Consider the following 11275-nt stretch of genomic DNA (forward strand, 5'->3'; position numbering starts at 1 on the left):
AACATGGAGATGAGTCTTGATCATGACCCTATGAAAATAGGACTTAAAGTGAAGGACTAGAGGAAGTGAGTTTTATGAGTACAGAACCAACAAGAAAAATTAGTCTTTTGACAAAAGAAAATCATGATGTCCATTGTTTTTTGTTTCTGGCCTTTTCACTCAAAGATTGGATCCACTTCTAAATATCTGAACCGGATATTTTCATTATTTTTGACTGATTTCTTGAGACTGCCATAAATCAATCTTTTATTAATGGAGGAAAACACTTTGTGTTGTTTGGGCTAACAGTTTCGGATTCTGATCATTACTTTTCAATAGTCATTATTTTACTTTTCTTCACAAATTGAGGTAATTGTGACTATAAACAACTTTCCATGCTACATGTTTATTTTACTTCAGACGCTCCTCAGGCTTAGTGCAAGCTTTGCTAAATCCTTAGTCCTCTTCGCTGTCCTTCGATTTTGTACAGCAGCCTGTCTGACGGGTTTTTCCGCGGCTCATTATGTGTACATCCTAGAGCTTGTGGGACCAACCTACCGCACGATGGCTTCAAAGTGTTGTGGTTTCTTTTGGGCCGCTGGTTCTGGTGCTATTGCTCTCATGGGTTATTACAGCAGAGACTGGCGTACACTGCTCCTCGTTTCCAGCTGTCCTCCAGCTCTTTTCCTGCTTTTGTGGTTGTAAGTGATCGGATAGCGCAGTTTTCTATGGAGTGTCGTAAAACTTAAAGCAAAGCTATCACAAAAACCATTTATGCCAAAAAAAAAATGTGTCAAGGTGCTAGCTTCTGGACAAATTGCAGAGCGTATAGAAGCAAATTCAATGCAAATCTGCATTACTTTCGACACTCAGTTGAAAACTCTTTCCATTGCACGGCTGGCTCCCTCCTCATGTTTGAAAAATAACGCGAATCCTAACGCGAATCGCTATTGATTGTCTGGCTGATTTGTTCCACTAAAAGAACGAACAAACATAAAACTTGAAAAAACATGTATACAAAGAAAGATGCTTTTTTTGTCTTTTTGTTATGAGCTGCTGTCACGAGGACAAAGAAAAATCCTAAGTCCTCATGAGGCATCAAACCTCTTACGTTCTACCACTGAGCCACAGAGACTCTACGGTGAGTCAGGCCATAACCAGATTCAAAGATGACATGCTTCCCGCTTGAAAGCCTCGTCTGAGTCAGTCGACCAAGACAGATGGTAAATTTTAGGCCTGGTAATAGGGGTACAATTGTAGCTCGGAGGTTGTCACATTTGCTTATCATCTGCGAGCCAACCAATCAAAGTGCTATAAATGCTCCATTCACTCTTTTTATGAACATCATACCTCGTAGCCAAGGTGAAAATTAAGCTCTCAATATGTTATGATTGCAGAATAATCCCAGAGTCTGGTAGATGGCTCCTTGTCCGAGGTCGTGTAGATGAAGCTGGCCAGGTTGTAAGGAAGTTTGCAAAGAAAAACTCTATAATGTCAGATTACCTAGACAGAGCACTGGCAAAATGCAACCGGGGGGAAATTCTTGCGCGCACAAGAAAAATACGACATTCACCCCTCGACCTGTTACGGACACCACGCATGCGTAAGAGAACTCTGATTCTCTATTCTCTGGTTTTGCTGGTGAGTTGTAGTTTCTTACCATAATGGGAGAGAATTAAATAAAGAATTATCTATGCATAGCTTTCTTCTTACGCGCTTGGGGGAAGCTTTCACGCAATCGCTAAATAGCTAAGCCTTTCCTTCCTTACATCCTCCCAGGAAGAGGCGGTACTCTGTTTCTAGTAATCTTGCACTCCACAGTAGTAAATACCAAATCAACTGATTGATTTCTAATTAGCCTTCTTCAATTATTTGAATCTCTCACACCAGACCCTCCCATCGGTACGGTGTATACGTAAGCTTTTACTTGAATTCGCTTATTGTAAAGCACACGGGTGCTAGTTTGAGCGAATATCTATATAAATAAGTCACAATTAAAAAGAAAAAAAACCCTAAATATACTATATGTACGTACATGAATTAAAAATATAAATGATGTATTTAAGGATAAAAAATTACATTTACATATGTAAAGATATTGCTATAAATTCTCAAAGTGCCGTATAAATTTCTTAAAAGATTGAAAATCAGGTGGAGTTCTCAAATTATCATCCAAGAAATTCCATATCTTGGGTCCAAAGTACCTAATGGATTTAGAACCATATGATGTAGTATTTATTCTAGGTAAGGATAAAATATTAGATCCTCTAAGTTTATAATTTGTGTTACGAGTTGTAAATAAGTCCTTAAATAGGATGGAGCAATATTATTCAATGCTTTATATATTAGTATAGAGATATTTTGGAGCCTATGATTGTAAAGTGTAGTCTTATTAGCCCTATTTAAGAGGTATTGATAGTCGTTTTCCTTATCCTGAAAAACACTTCGAAGAGCACGTTCATGTAGTTTTTCAAGCTTATCTGAATCACTCTTTAGACAAAAGTGCCATACCTTAGAACAATTACTAGGATGTGATAAAATGAAAGAATGATACAACTGTAATTTAGCATCAAGTGGAATAAGACATTTAAATCTATTAAAAACACTTATTTGTCTGCTAATTTTGCGGCAAAGTCCAGCTATATGTTTATGAAAGTTTAGTTTTTTATCTATAGTAACATCCAGTAGCTTGATATAATTCTCTTGTTGGAGTTCCTGACCATCAACTTTGAACCTGAAATCAATGGAAGATCGTCCAGGGGCCAGGTCAAAACCTTGGAATTTGTCTGGATTTTCTTTAAGTGAGTTTTTCCTTAAAGTTTTTCCTTTTTCCTTAAACCTTTCCTTTCACCTTATCGAGGTTTCATTGGATTCTCGTATTTCATGTACGTGACGTGTTGTCGTTTCGCCTTATTTAAAACATTTATGCCTTGCTTTAGATGATTTTAGATAGTTTGCGAGTGGCTGTAGATGTTTTTGAAATGGTTGTAGGTCGTTGTTGAAATTTTTTAGGTGGTTGTAGATGGTTGTAGGTGGTTTTAGGTCGTTCCATGTTTTAGTACTTACCTTTTGTCTGCATGATCAGTGACAGTTTAGAGTAATAAGTACCGAAGGTGGGTAAGGTTCTCTTACTAAAATGTCGGTTGTACTCATAGCTTAATCTCAATGAAGCTTGGCTTCGTTTGACCCCCCTACAAAGCTTAAGTTTTATTTAGTTTAGGCTCTCATTCCGCAACCGGTTGCAAATATTTCCTTTTGCATGTCAATTGGGTGGCCAGACTGCAGACTTTCGTAATTCTGAAAACATTAACTACTTCAAATCAACATTCCCAATTTTCTCACCCTCGCGGGAAGCCATTTCTTCACAGTGACGGTCAGGCTGGATCTCATTCAGTATAAAGATTTGTAAAGGGACTTGATCCTGTACAGACGAACACGACAAACCAAGCTTATTTCTAGAATTCACTTTGATTCCTGATTTATTCAGATTCTCTAAAAAACTAGACAATAATAACATGTCTCGTGACATCCAGACATGCAAGGGAAGATTGGACTGGACTCGGAATTTTCTGGTACGGATTTCTTTTTCATTGACCCTCCCCTTCATTATAAATGTTTCTTTGTACACAACTTTGCTATCATCAGCAACTTGTCTTTTTGTTTTTGTCTTTGCTCTTTCTTTTTGTTTTTGTTTGTTTGTTTTTTTTTCCCTGTTTTTCTTTTATATCAATTTTACCAGTCAGAGCAGGGGATTCACTAGCAGAATTGAACTCAATTTTCATCTAATTCAACCAATACTGTCGGCCCTCGCAGCCGCCCAAGACGAGATGAAAAGAGCAAGAACTTTCAAGCTAACTGTAACTGTAATAGATCGTTGACGGAAATACTGGATAGCCAAGAACTTCCCAGATTATTTTTGATAGGTCTGTCATTTTCGTTTTGAATCGCTTGCGCTGTTGTCAACCTGGGGACCTTTAGTAAGATCCAACGAGTAACGTTCGAACTTAATAAGGAAATCTTCTGATGGAAAATTGAGAGTTTTTAAATCATGTCATAACATTAGTTATAACATGATGTAACAATGAGGATTGGTATAGCAAGACACTGCAGACGGTGTGCTCCAGTCTTCTAGCATACACGAGTCCGTACCAGATTTTTAAAATTTCATATAAGGTGATCGATCGATCTCGTCGAGTCGTCGAGCCATGGCGCTTCAAGACGTGTTCGAGGATTTCAAGAAAAGCAAGGCTGTGCTGAAAAAAGTTCACGATGACACAGTAGAATACTTCGGTGAAATCGTTCGAAAGCTTTCCGATAAAGGTGCTGCAGATATTGCAGAAGAACTTCGCTACAAAGCCTCAGCCGTGCAAGCTTCTCCAGACGAAGTTCGAGTAATGGTTCAAACAGCGGCAATGGCGGATGTTCATCTGGAGTTCGATAACGCCCTTGCTGAGCTGCTTTACACAGCCAAGGAGAAGAAGAAAGTTACCGATTTGTTTGATCAGGAGCCGGCACTCATTTTTGTCGGGCAAACCAACTGCGGAAAAAGCTCCATAATCAACGAGCTCCTAGGTTGTAAAGCGCTTCCCACATCAGATCGACCGAGTACCGCGAGAATTGTTCGCGTTTGCCACGCCGAGGAGCCTTATTGTCGCCTGGTTGACATAGATGGTAAAACCTTGGAAGAGATAAAGATGAAAGGCAAGGATGGAAACATAATCCCTCGAAAGAAGATCGAGCTCAAATCAGGGGATCGTGGTGACCCTAGTAAAGTGGAGGCGATCGTGGAGACTGGTTTAAATATCGAGTTCTTGAAGTGTGGTGTAACCATCATTGACTCCCCTGGAAGAAATGAAAATAAAGCGCTGGACAACTTGGTAAAAAAGCAGCTGGAAAATCCCCTGGCGTTTGTTATTTACGTGGTGGATGGACATGATCTCTTTACTGAGCAGGTAAGGTTTTTGTTGTTAACACGATCGATTCCTCGATTGGTTACAATTAGTATTTCCGGGTTGCATTAAGATCGAAACTATATCAAGTGCCATGTTCTGTGAGTCACTTGGACTGTGTCCTTTAAATATTGAGTCATGAATCAGTAATTCGATTAGAGTAGTTTGTAAACACGAAGCTGATTAAAACAAAAGTTTGCTCTTTTCGAAATTAAACAGTCGTGGTTTAAATTTACACGAAAATGCCGTGAAACGACAAGAACGTATACACCACAACATCAACATAGCTTTTACTCTGGTTCGCTTGCTGTTGCATTTATTACGAAATAAATTCGGCATTCGGATTTGGCAACCCACGGCAATCACTGTCGACCGCACCCGCGAACGACAGTGATTGCCGTGGGTTGCCAAATCCAATTGCTGCAATCTGATTGGCTACGCTATTCGCCTTATATAATGAGTAAAGAGAGTGCCTTACTAGTAATATTGTGGGATTGTAAACAAGGTAAAATAACGATTTGAGCTTGTTTTGTTATAAAGTTTTGAATAATTAGCAAATTTATAATAAAACGGCTAGATTATTCGCCCTCTATTTCTGTGCGTGAAAAAGATCTAATAGTTGATAGTGATTTTTCTTTACACAGTCTTATATATCGTCAATTAATACCAATTGTTATTTGTTTACTTGCCAGGATAGAGAGATCCTGAATGATATGACATCCACAGAGACCGATTCATCGATTTTTTTCGTTGTTAGCAAAGTGGAACCAGAAGATCGTACCGAATCATCAGATGAGGACGATGAATCAAGCCGTCATGCAGCATCAGTGAAGGCGCGGGAAAAGCGAGAGTGGGAAAGAAAAGTACATGAAGATAAGAAGACACGGGTGTACCGGCGGCTTGTCACATACGGCCATTTTTCTTCTGAAGAGCCCATGAATCAAAACGAGAAATTCCATGGGTTGTCAGCTTGGCGCATTCATAAGTACCGCGCTGTGAAGAAGAAAAATCCCGAAGCTTCTTTCGAGGAGTTTACGGATTACACGGAAGCCTTTGAAAGATTTCAAAACAGCTTGAAAAAGTTCGCTGAAGAATCTCTTCGTGCAAGGGTCGAGTGTGTGTGCAAAACCCTCGTGCGTGTTCTATCCAGATGCCTGGATTTCTTCATTCAGAAAGCCAATGTTTTGAAAAGGGGAAAGAAGCAAATATTGAAGACGTTGGAAACACTTTTGCACGAGGAACAGCAAGTTCACGAGAACATAATCCGCGATCTGCAGGACGAAAAGCGGGCCATGTATATACAAGAACTGCTCAGTGATGCCATAAATGGAGCTAAAGATGACATCCTAAAAGAGGCAGGAGATTTTGAATACGTTTTTAGCGCATTATCCATTCCGTCAAATGGCCATGTAAAAGAGAAAGCAGCTGTGACTTGCTGTCAGGACCAGATTAAGCGGATGGTGGTCAACAAACTCCAGGGAGAGATCAAGCAAACGTTAACAATGATTTTCCGCTCCAGAGATCTGTTCCTTGTTCACCTCAAAGACGACGTAGAGCAAATTCAAAGAGAAATTACCAGAGATAATGAAATTCCATCGGCAGCAATCGCTCTTGGCAAAAGCCTTCTTTCTTCTTACGAAGCTCAAATCACGCTTTCACAAGGCGACAGAGCTTTGTTCAGTTTCATAAAGAAATCAATCGGGTGGATTTACAAGGCGATTTGTAATCCGATCGACACACTTGTCAAGACCATCAGTGGAGAGGTTCCTGTTGGCTCGAAGAAATGGAAGACAAATGTTGCTTCAGATGTCCTCGCGAAAGTAGATCCATCTGACATGGCTCAGAGAATCACCACCAGCTTGAAACAGCACTTTTGTGAATGCCATAAAGAGTTCACCGGTGAAATAGAAAAAGTCCAAGGACTGTTCGATCGCGGACAGACCATCAAGGATATGAAAAGAGAAACTGTTCTTGGCTTTGCTCCCAGTCTTGCATTTCTTGAGATGCTGGCGTACGGTGTCACGGACAGGTTCAAGTTTGGATTTCCAGCTAAAGGAGAGCGCATTGGGACTGGGGCACAGGGCGAGGTCTTCGCCTGTGACAACATTAAAACTCCAGAAGGAAGGCCCTGTGTTGTTAAGGTGGTAAGTGTCGCTTCAGAGGAGGTGCTCAAGGACTTGACCCTGGAACTTCATAATACCAGGTAATGTGCAATATCAAGATGGTAAAGTAACGTAACGTTTTGAAATAGGTGCGAAACAACGCGCGGTCTCATTGGTCGATGGGTTCGTTTGGAGTTATCGATACAGATTCGCCCGTATTTTGAGAAATCATTTCTGAAGGGCAAATGGGATTCCTTTTTTCCATGTTCACAGGGGTTTATCTGAACACTCGGAGGATTAAGGAAATTCTTGAAAGCTATTCAAGCCCTCGTCTTTTCTTATTCCAACAATTTACTGAAATGAACTTCTTGGTTTAAGAGCTCTCCACCATCCGAACATTCTACCAGTTATGTGCACCGTAGTGGAGTCCAACCCAACTCGTGGCCTTTCTGTGCAACTTGTCTCGGAGCGAATGAGATGCGATCTTCATGATGGCTTAGCGGGTATACCCTCCCTGAGAAAGAGGCTTGAGATAGCTCTTGGCGTTGCCAAAGCCTTGCAGTATCTTCACGGAGAGGAGCTGATCCATCGCGATGTTAAAATGCAAAACGTCTTGGTGAGTACCGTCAGACTGCCTGTTAGCCTTGATTGTAAAATAAATGGGGCTGTGGTGGGTGTTTACTATGTAAGGCTTTGCTTATGAAGAGTTCCATAAGAGGAGCCGATTATTGAACCAAAAGGGGACTTAGAAATAATAGTATTCTGAATTTATACAGCATATAAGTGGTACAATACATTTTTGGACCAGCAAATTCGATTTTCTCCTTTTCTCTCCTTTCAGTTGGACGAGAAAAACAACGCCAAGTTAACAGATCTGGGTCTCTGTAAACCCGAGGGTCTCATCAATAACTCGTTGGTTGGTACTCCTCTCAATATGGCGCCCGAAATGATGAAACAACAGTACGACAAATCCATTGATGTGTATGCGTTCGGTATGTTGCTCTGGCGAGTGTGCGAAGGTAAGGGCAACCTACCAAAGAATATACACCGCCACTTTAACCCTCTGGTTATGCTCGTGATGAATGCATATGACAACAAGACGCCAGAGAGATTGGACGTGTTTCCAGAACAATGCTGGCAACTCATGGAAAGGTGCTGGAATCAGGATCCCGAAGCAAGGCCATCATTCGACATCGTGGTTGGGGACTTGGAAGCGTTCCTAGCGGAGATGCGGGATCAGTAGTAGCCGTATGGGGCATAATTGATTCTGCGTCTATTAAAAAAAAACTTAATTCATCTTTTTTATTTGTACAAGAAACGAGACTAAGCACTGATAACGCGATCCGTGCCTCGGTAACAGAAAAGAAACCACTCTCTGGTGCTGATTCTGCTGTTGTTAAAGCTTAAAAAGTCATAAATAAATTGGCATTAGAAGCAGGTTTTCCTTGTAACCCCACAGTAGAAAGTGAGGAATGAGCAACGCTAATTCGACGGGCGCACTTGCATAACATTGTGCCTTGGGTAAGAGCGCCTATTCAAGGTATACGGTATATCCAGCACACATTTTTTTGAGGTTCCACTTCTGTTTTGTCTATGAATTAACTCCCATTGTCCTTTCAAAGGCGGTTTGTTGTTCCAGTTGAAAAGTCGGGAGTATAGTATAGTATACAGCTTCCCTAAAGCCTACCAGGGGTAGTAGATCCAAAAGAGTTTTTCCACTAACATAGCCAAGCGTGCGGTGGTGGGGAAGGGAAGTTTGAGTTGGTTTGTTGAAGTATTCATTCAATTTTAAGTTAGCGAGCACTTAACTCTTTAACTCTCGTGATTGATAAAGAGAGAACTTCTCCTTAAAATATCAGTACATTATCAAGAAGAAAAGTGATGAGAATAAAGCAGAATATAACTTGGTGGACTTTACACTGATCCAATACTAAATTCTCTTAAGTAATACCAAAAGATTCTATGGCAGACAGTGAGAAGAAATACTAATCAGATCTTGGGAGTGAAAAGGTTTAATAGTCGTGATACCAGAGCTTCACACAATGAAAAGCTCAAAGAATTTGATTTATTAGATTTGAATGGCAAGTTCCTGAGACAGAATACTTAGGGAGTGCATCCTTTTGCAAATTATAATAGGTACACTTTTTAAACCAACTACATTCATCAACCACGCTAGATCATTTGCTAGTTTATTCAAAACAATAATTACGATGGCATATTTTGTCAACTTGTAACCTGATGAGAGGGTGGCCTTTAAATTTCAATCATCATCATCATCAGAACACTTCATAACATTTCAGAGGCTACCAGTTGATTTCATAAACTTGCTTGTCTACAGCAAGGCCTCAATGAAAACATTAAAAAAAAAAGAAATTAGGTGATGTGGTTGAGAAACAAAGAACAGATTTCTATCACAAACTACAAAGTGGTAACAGCATTTAACTTTGCATTACATGCCCATGGTAAGTACTAAAACATGTTACAACCTAAAACCACTTAAAAACCACCTACAATCACCCACAACTTAAAGAACTTTACAAAATGAACTATTAAGTTACAAAAAATAATGAAGTAAAATAACAAACTTGTAGTCAATCTATCCAGAACTGTTTGCAAGGCAATCTCGTATAATTACGAGGCGCGTAATTATTCCTAAGGCTAATCACACATGAACCAGCAGTTCATGGCTAGGTAATTCAGAGAGGTCCAAGTCTTCTCATTGCTATTGTTCCAAGCTCATGAAATTACTTCGGCCACCAAAATTGTTCTTTTCTTTTTTTCACACAAGCATCAATGCCGACCATGAACATTTGTACTTGTGCTCAACTTTACACAGTGGAACTGATTTGAACTCAGGAGTGATATTTGATAGTGTATTCTGATCGTCCAACTAAGGGTAGTCCTGAAAAAGAAAGGACTGTGTCAATAATAATAAGTCTTTTTAGTGATGACTTCTCTCAAGGATGACGAAAATTCATTACTACTGACAACAGTCCTTCTCAGGGCTTCTCTGGACGATCGGAAGACATGATCATATCAATTCAGAATATGCGAATTGATGGGCTGTATAGTTTGGATGTGGGGGGGAGGAGGGTTGGGTTAGGTGTGGGTTGGAGGATGGAGATGTAAGAACCGACTTAAGGCAATTAAAATCCTTTCCCAAAATTAAACCATATCCAAAATATGATAGTAATCAGTTTGATAATAATTATTATTTCATATCTTCTGTATTTTCTGTTTTGTTCTGTTTGATTTTTTGTTACTATTCCAAAGAATATAATGCCTTAACTGTGGGAACGATTTTCGTAATGGAAACATAACTTCTAATAATACATAAACGAAATAAAGAGAGGCTGGTGACTTTTGGTTTTCGTCTGCATGATCAGTGACAGTTTAGAGTAAGTACCGAAGGTAGGTAAGGTTCTCTTACTAAAATGTCGGTTGTACTCTTAGCTCAATCTTAATGAAGTTTGGCTTCGTTTAACTCCCCTACAAAGCTTAAGTATTACTTAGTTTAGGCTCTCATTCCGCAACCAGTTGTAAATATATTTCCTCTTGCATGTTAATAGAGTGGCCAGACTGCAGACTTTCGTAATTCTGAAAACATGAACCACTTCAAATCAACATTTCCAATTTTCTCACCCTCACGGGAAGCCATTTCTTCACAGTGACGATCAGGCTGGATCTCATTCAGTATAAAGGTTTGCAAAGGGACTTGATACTGTACAGACGAGCACGACAAACCACGCTTATTTCTAGAATTCACTTTGATTCCTGGTTCATTCAGATTCTCGCAAAAACTAGACAATAATAACATGTCTCGTGACATCCAGACATGCAAGGGAAGATTGGAGTGGACTCGGAATTTTCTGGTACGGATTTCTTTTTTCATTGACCTTCCCCTTCATTATAAATTTTTCTTTGTACACAACTTTGCTATCATCAGCAACTTGTCTTTTTGTTTTTGTCTTTGCACTTTCTTTTTGTTTTTGTTTGTTTTTGTTTTTTTTTCCTGTTTTTCTTTTATATCAATTTTACCAGTCAGAGCAGGGGATTCACTAGCAGAATTGAACTCAATTTTCATCTAATTCAACCAATACTGTCGGCCCTCGCAGCCGCCCAAGACGAGATGAAAAGAGCAAGAACTTTCAAGCTAACTGTAACTGTAATAGATCGTTGACGGGAAATACTGGATAGCCAAGAACTTCCCAGATTATTTTTGATAGGTCTGTCATTTTCGTTTTG

General features: G+C 39.7%; 1 protein-coding gene across 1 annotated transcript; it reads left to right on the forward strand.

The window, feature by feature from the left end:
* The first annotated feature begins 4082 nt into the window (after window positions 1-4082).
* Window positions 4083-8923, forward strand: LOC131792274 (dual serine/threonine and tyrosine protein kinase-like). Its single transcript, XM_059109653.2, has 4 exons — window positions 4083-4931; window positions 5621-7131; window positions 7409-7646; window positions 7872-8923. Exons 1-4 carry the CDS (start codon window positions 4185-4187, stop codon window positions 8271-8273), a joined length of 2898 nt encoding a protein of 965 aa, XP_058965636.2. The 5' UTR covers window positions 4083-4184; the 3' UTR covers window positions 8274-8923.
* The last annotated feature ends 2352 nt before the right edge of the window (window positions 8924-11275 follow it).

This window comes from Pocillopora verrucosa, chromosome 6, assembly GCF_036669915.1.
Source record: "Pocillopora verrucosa isolate sample1 chromosome 6, ASM3666991v2, whole genome shotgun sequence".
NCBI classification, from domain to species: Eukaryota; Metazoa; Cnidaria; class Anthozoa; order Scleractinia; family Pocilloporidae; genus Pocillopora; species Pocillopora verrucosa.

Bases quoted from the DNA above. Each gene is read 5' to 3' on its own strand.
- LOC131792274 (XM_059109653.2), top strand. From the start codon at position 4,185: ATGGCGCTTCAAGACGTGTTCGAGGATTTCAAGAAAAGCAAGGCTGTG. The intron at 4,932-5,620 runs GTAAGGTTTTTG...TTTACTTGCCAG, and splicing joins ATGATCTCTTTACTGAGCAG to GATAGAGAGATCCTGAATGA. The intron at 7,132-7,408 runs GTAATGTGCAAT...TCTTGGTTTAAG, and splicing joins CTGGAACTTCATAATACCAG to AGCTCTCCACCATCCGAACA.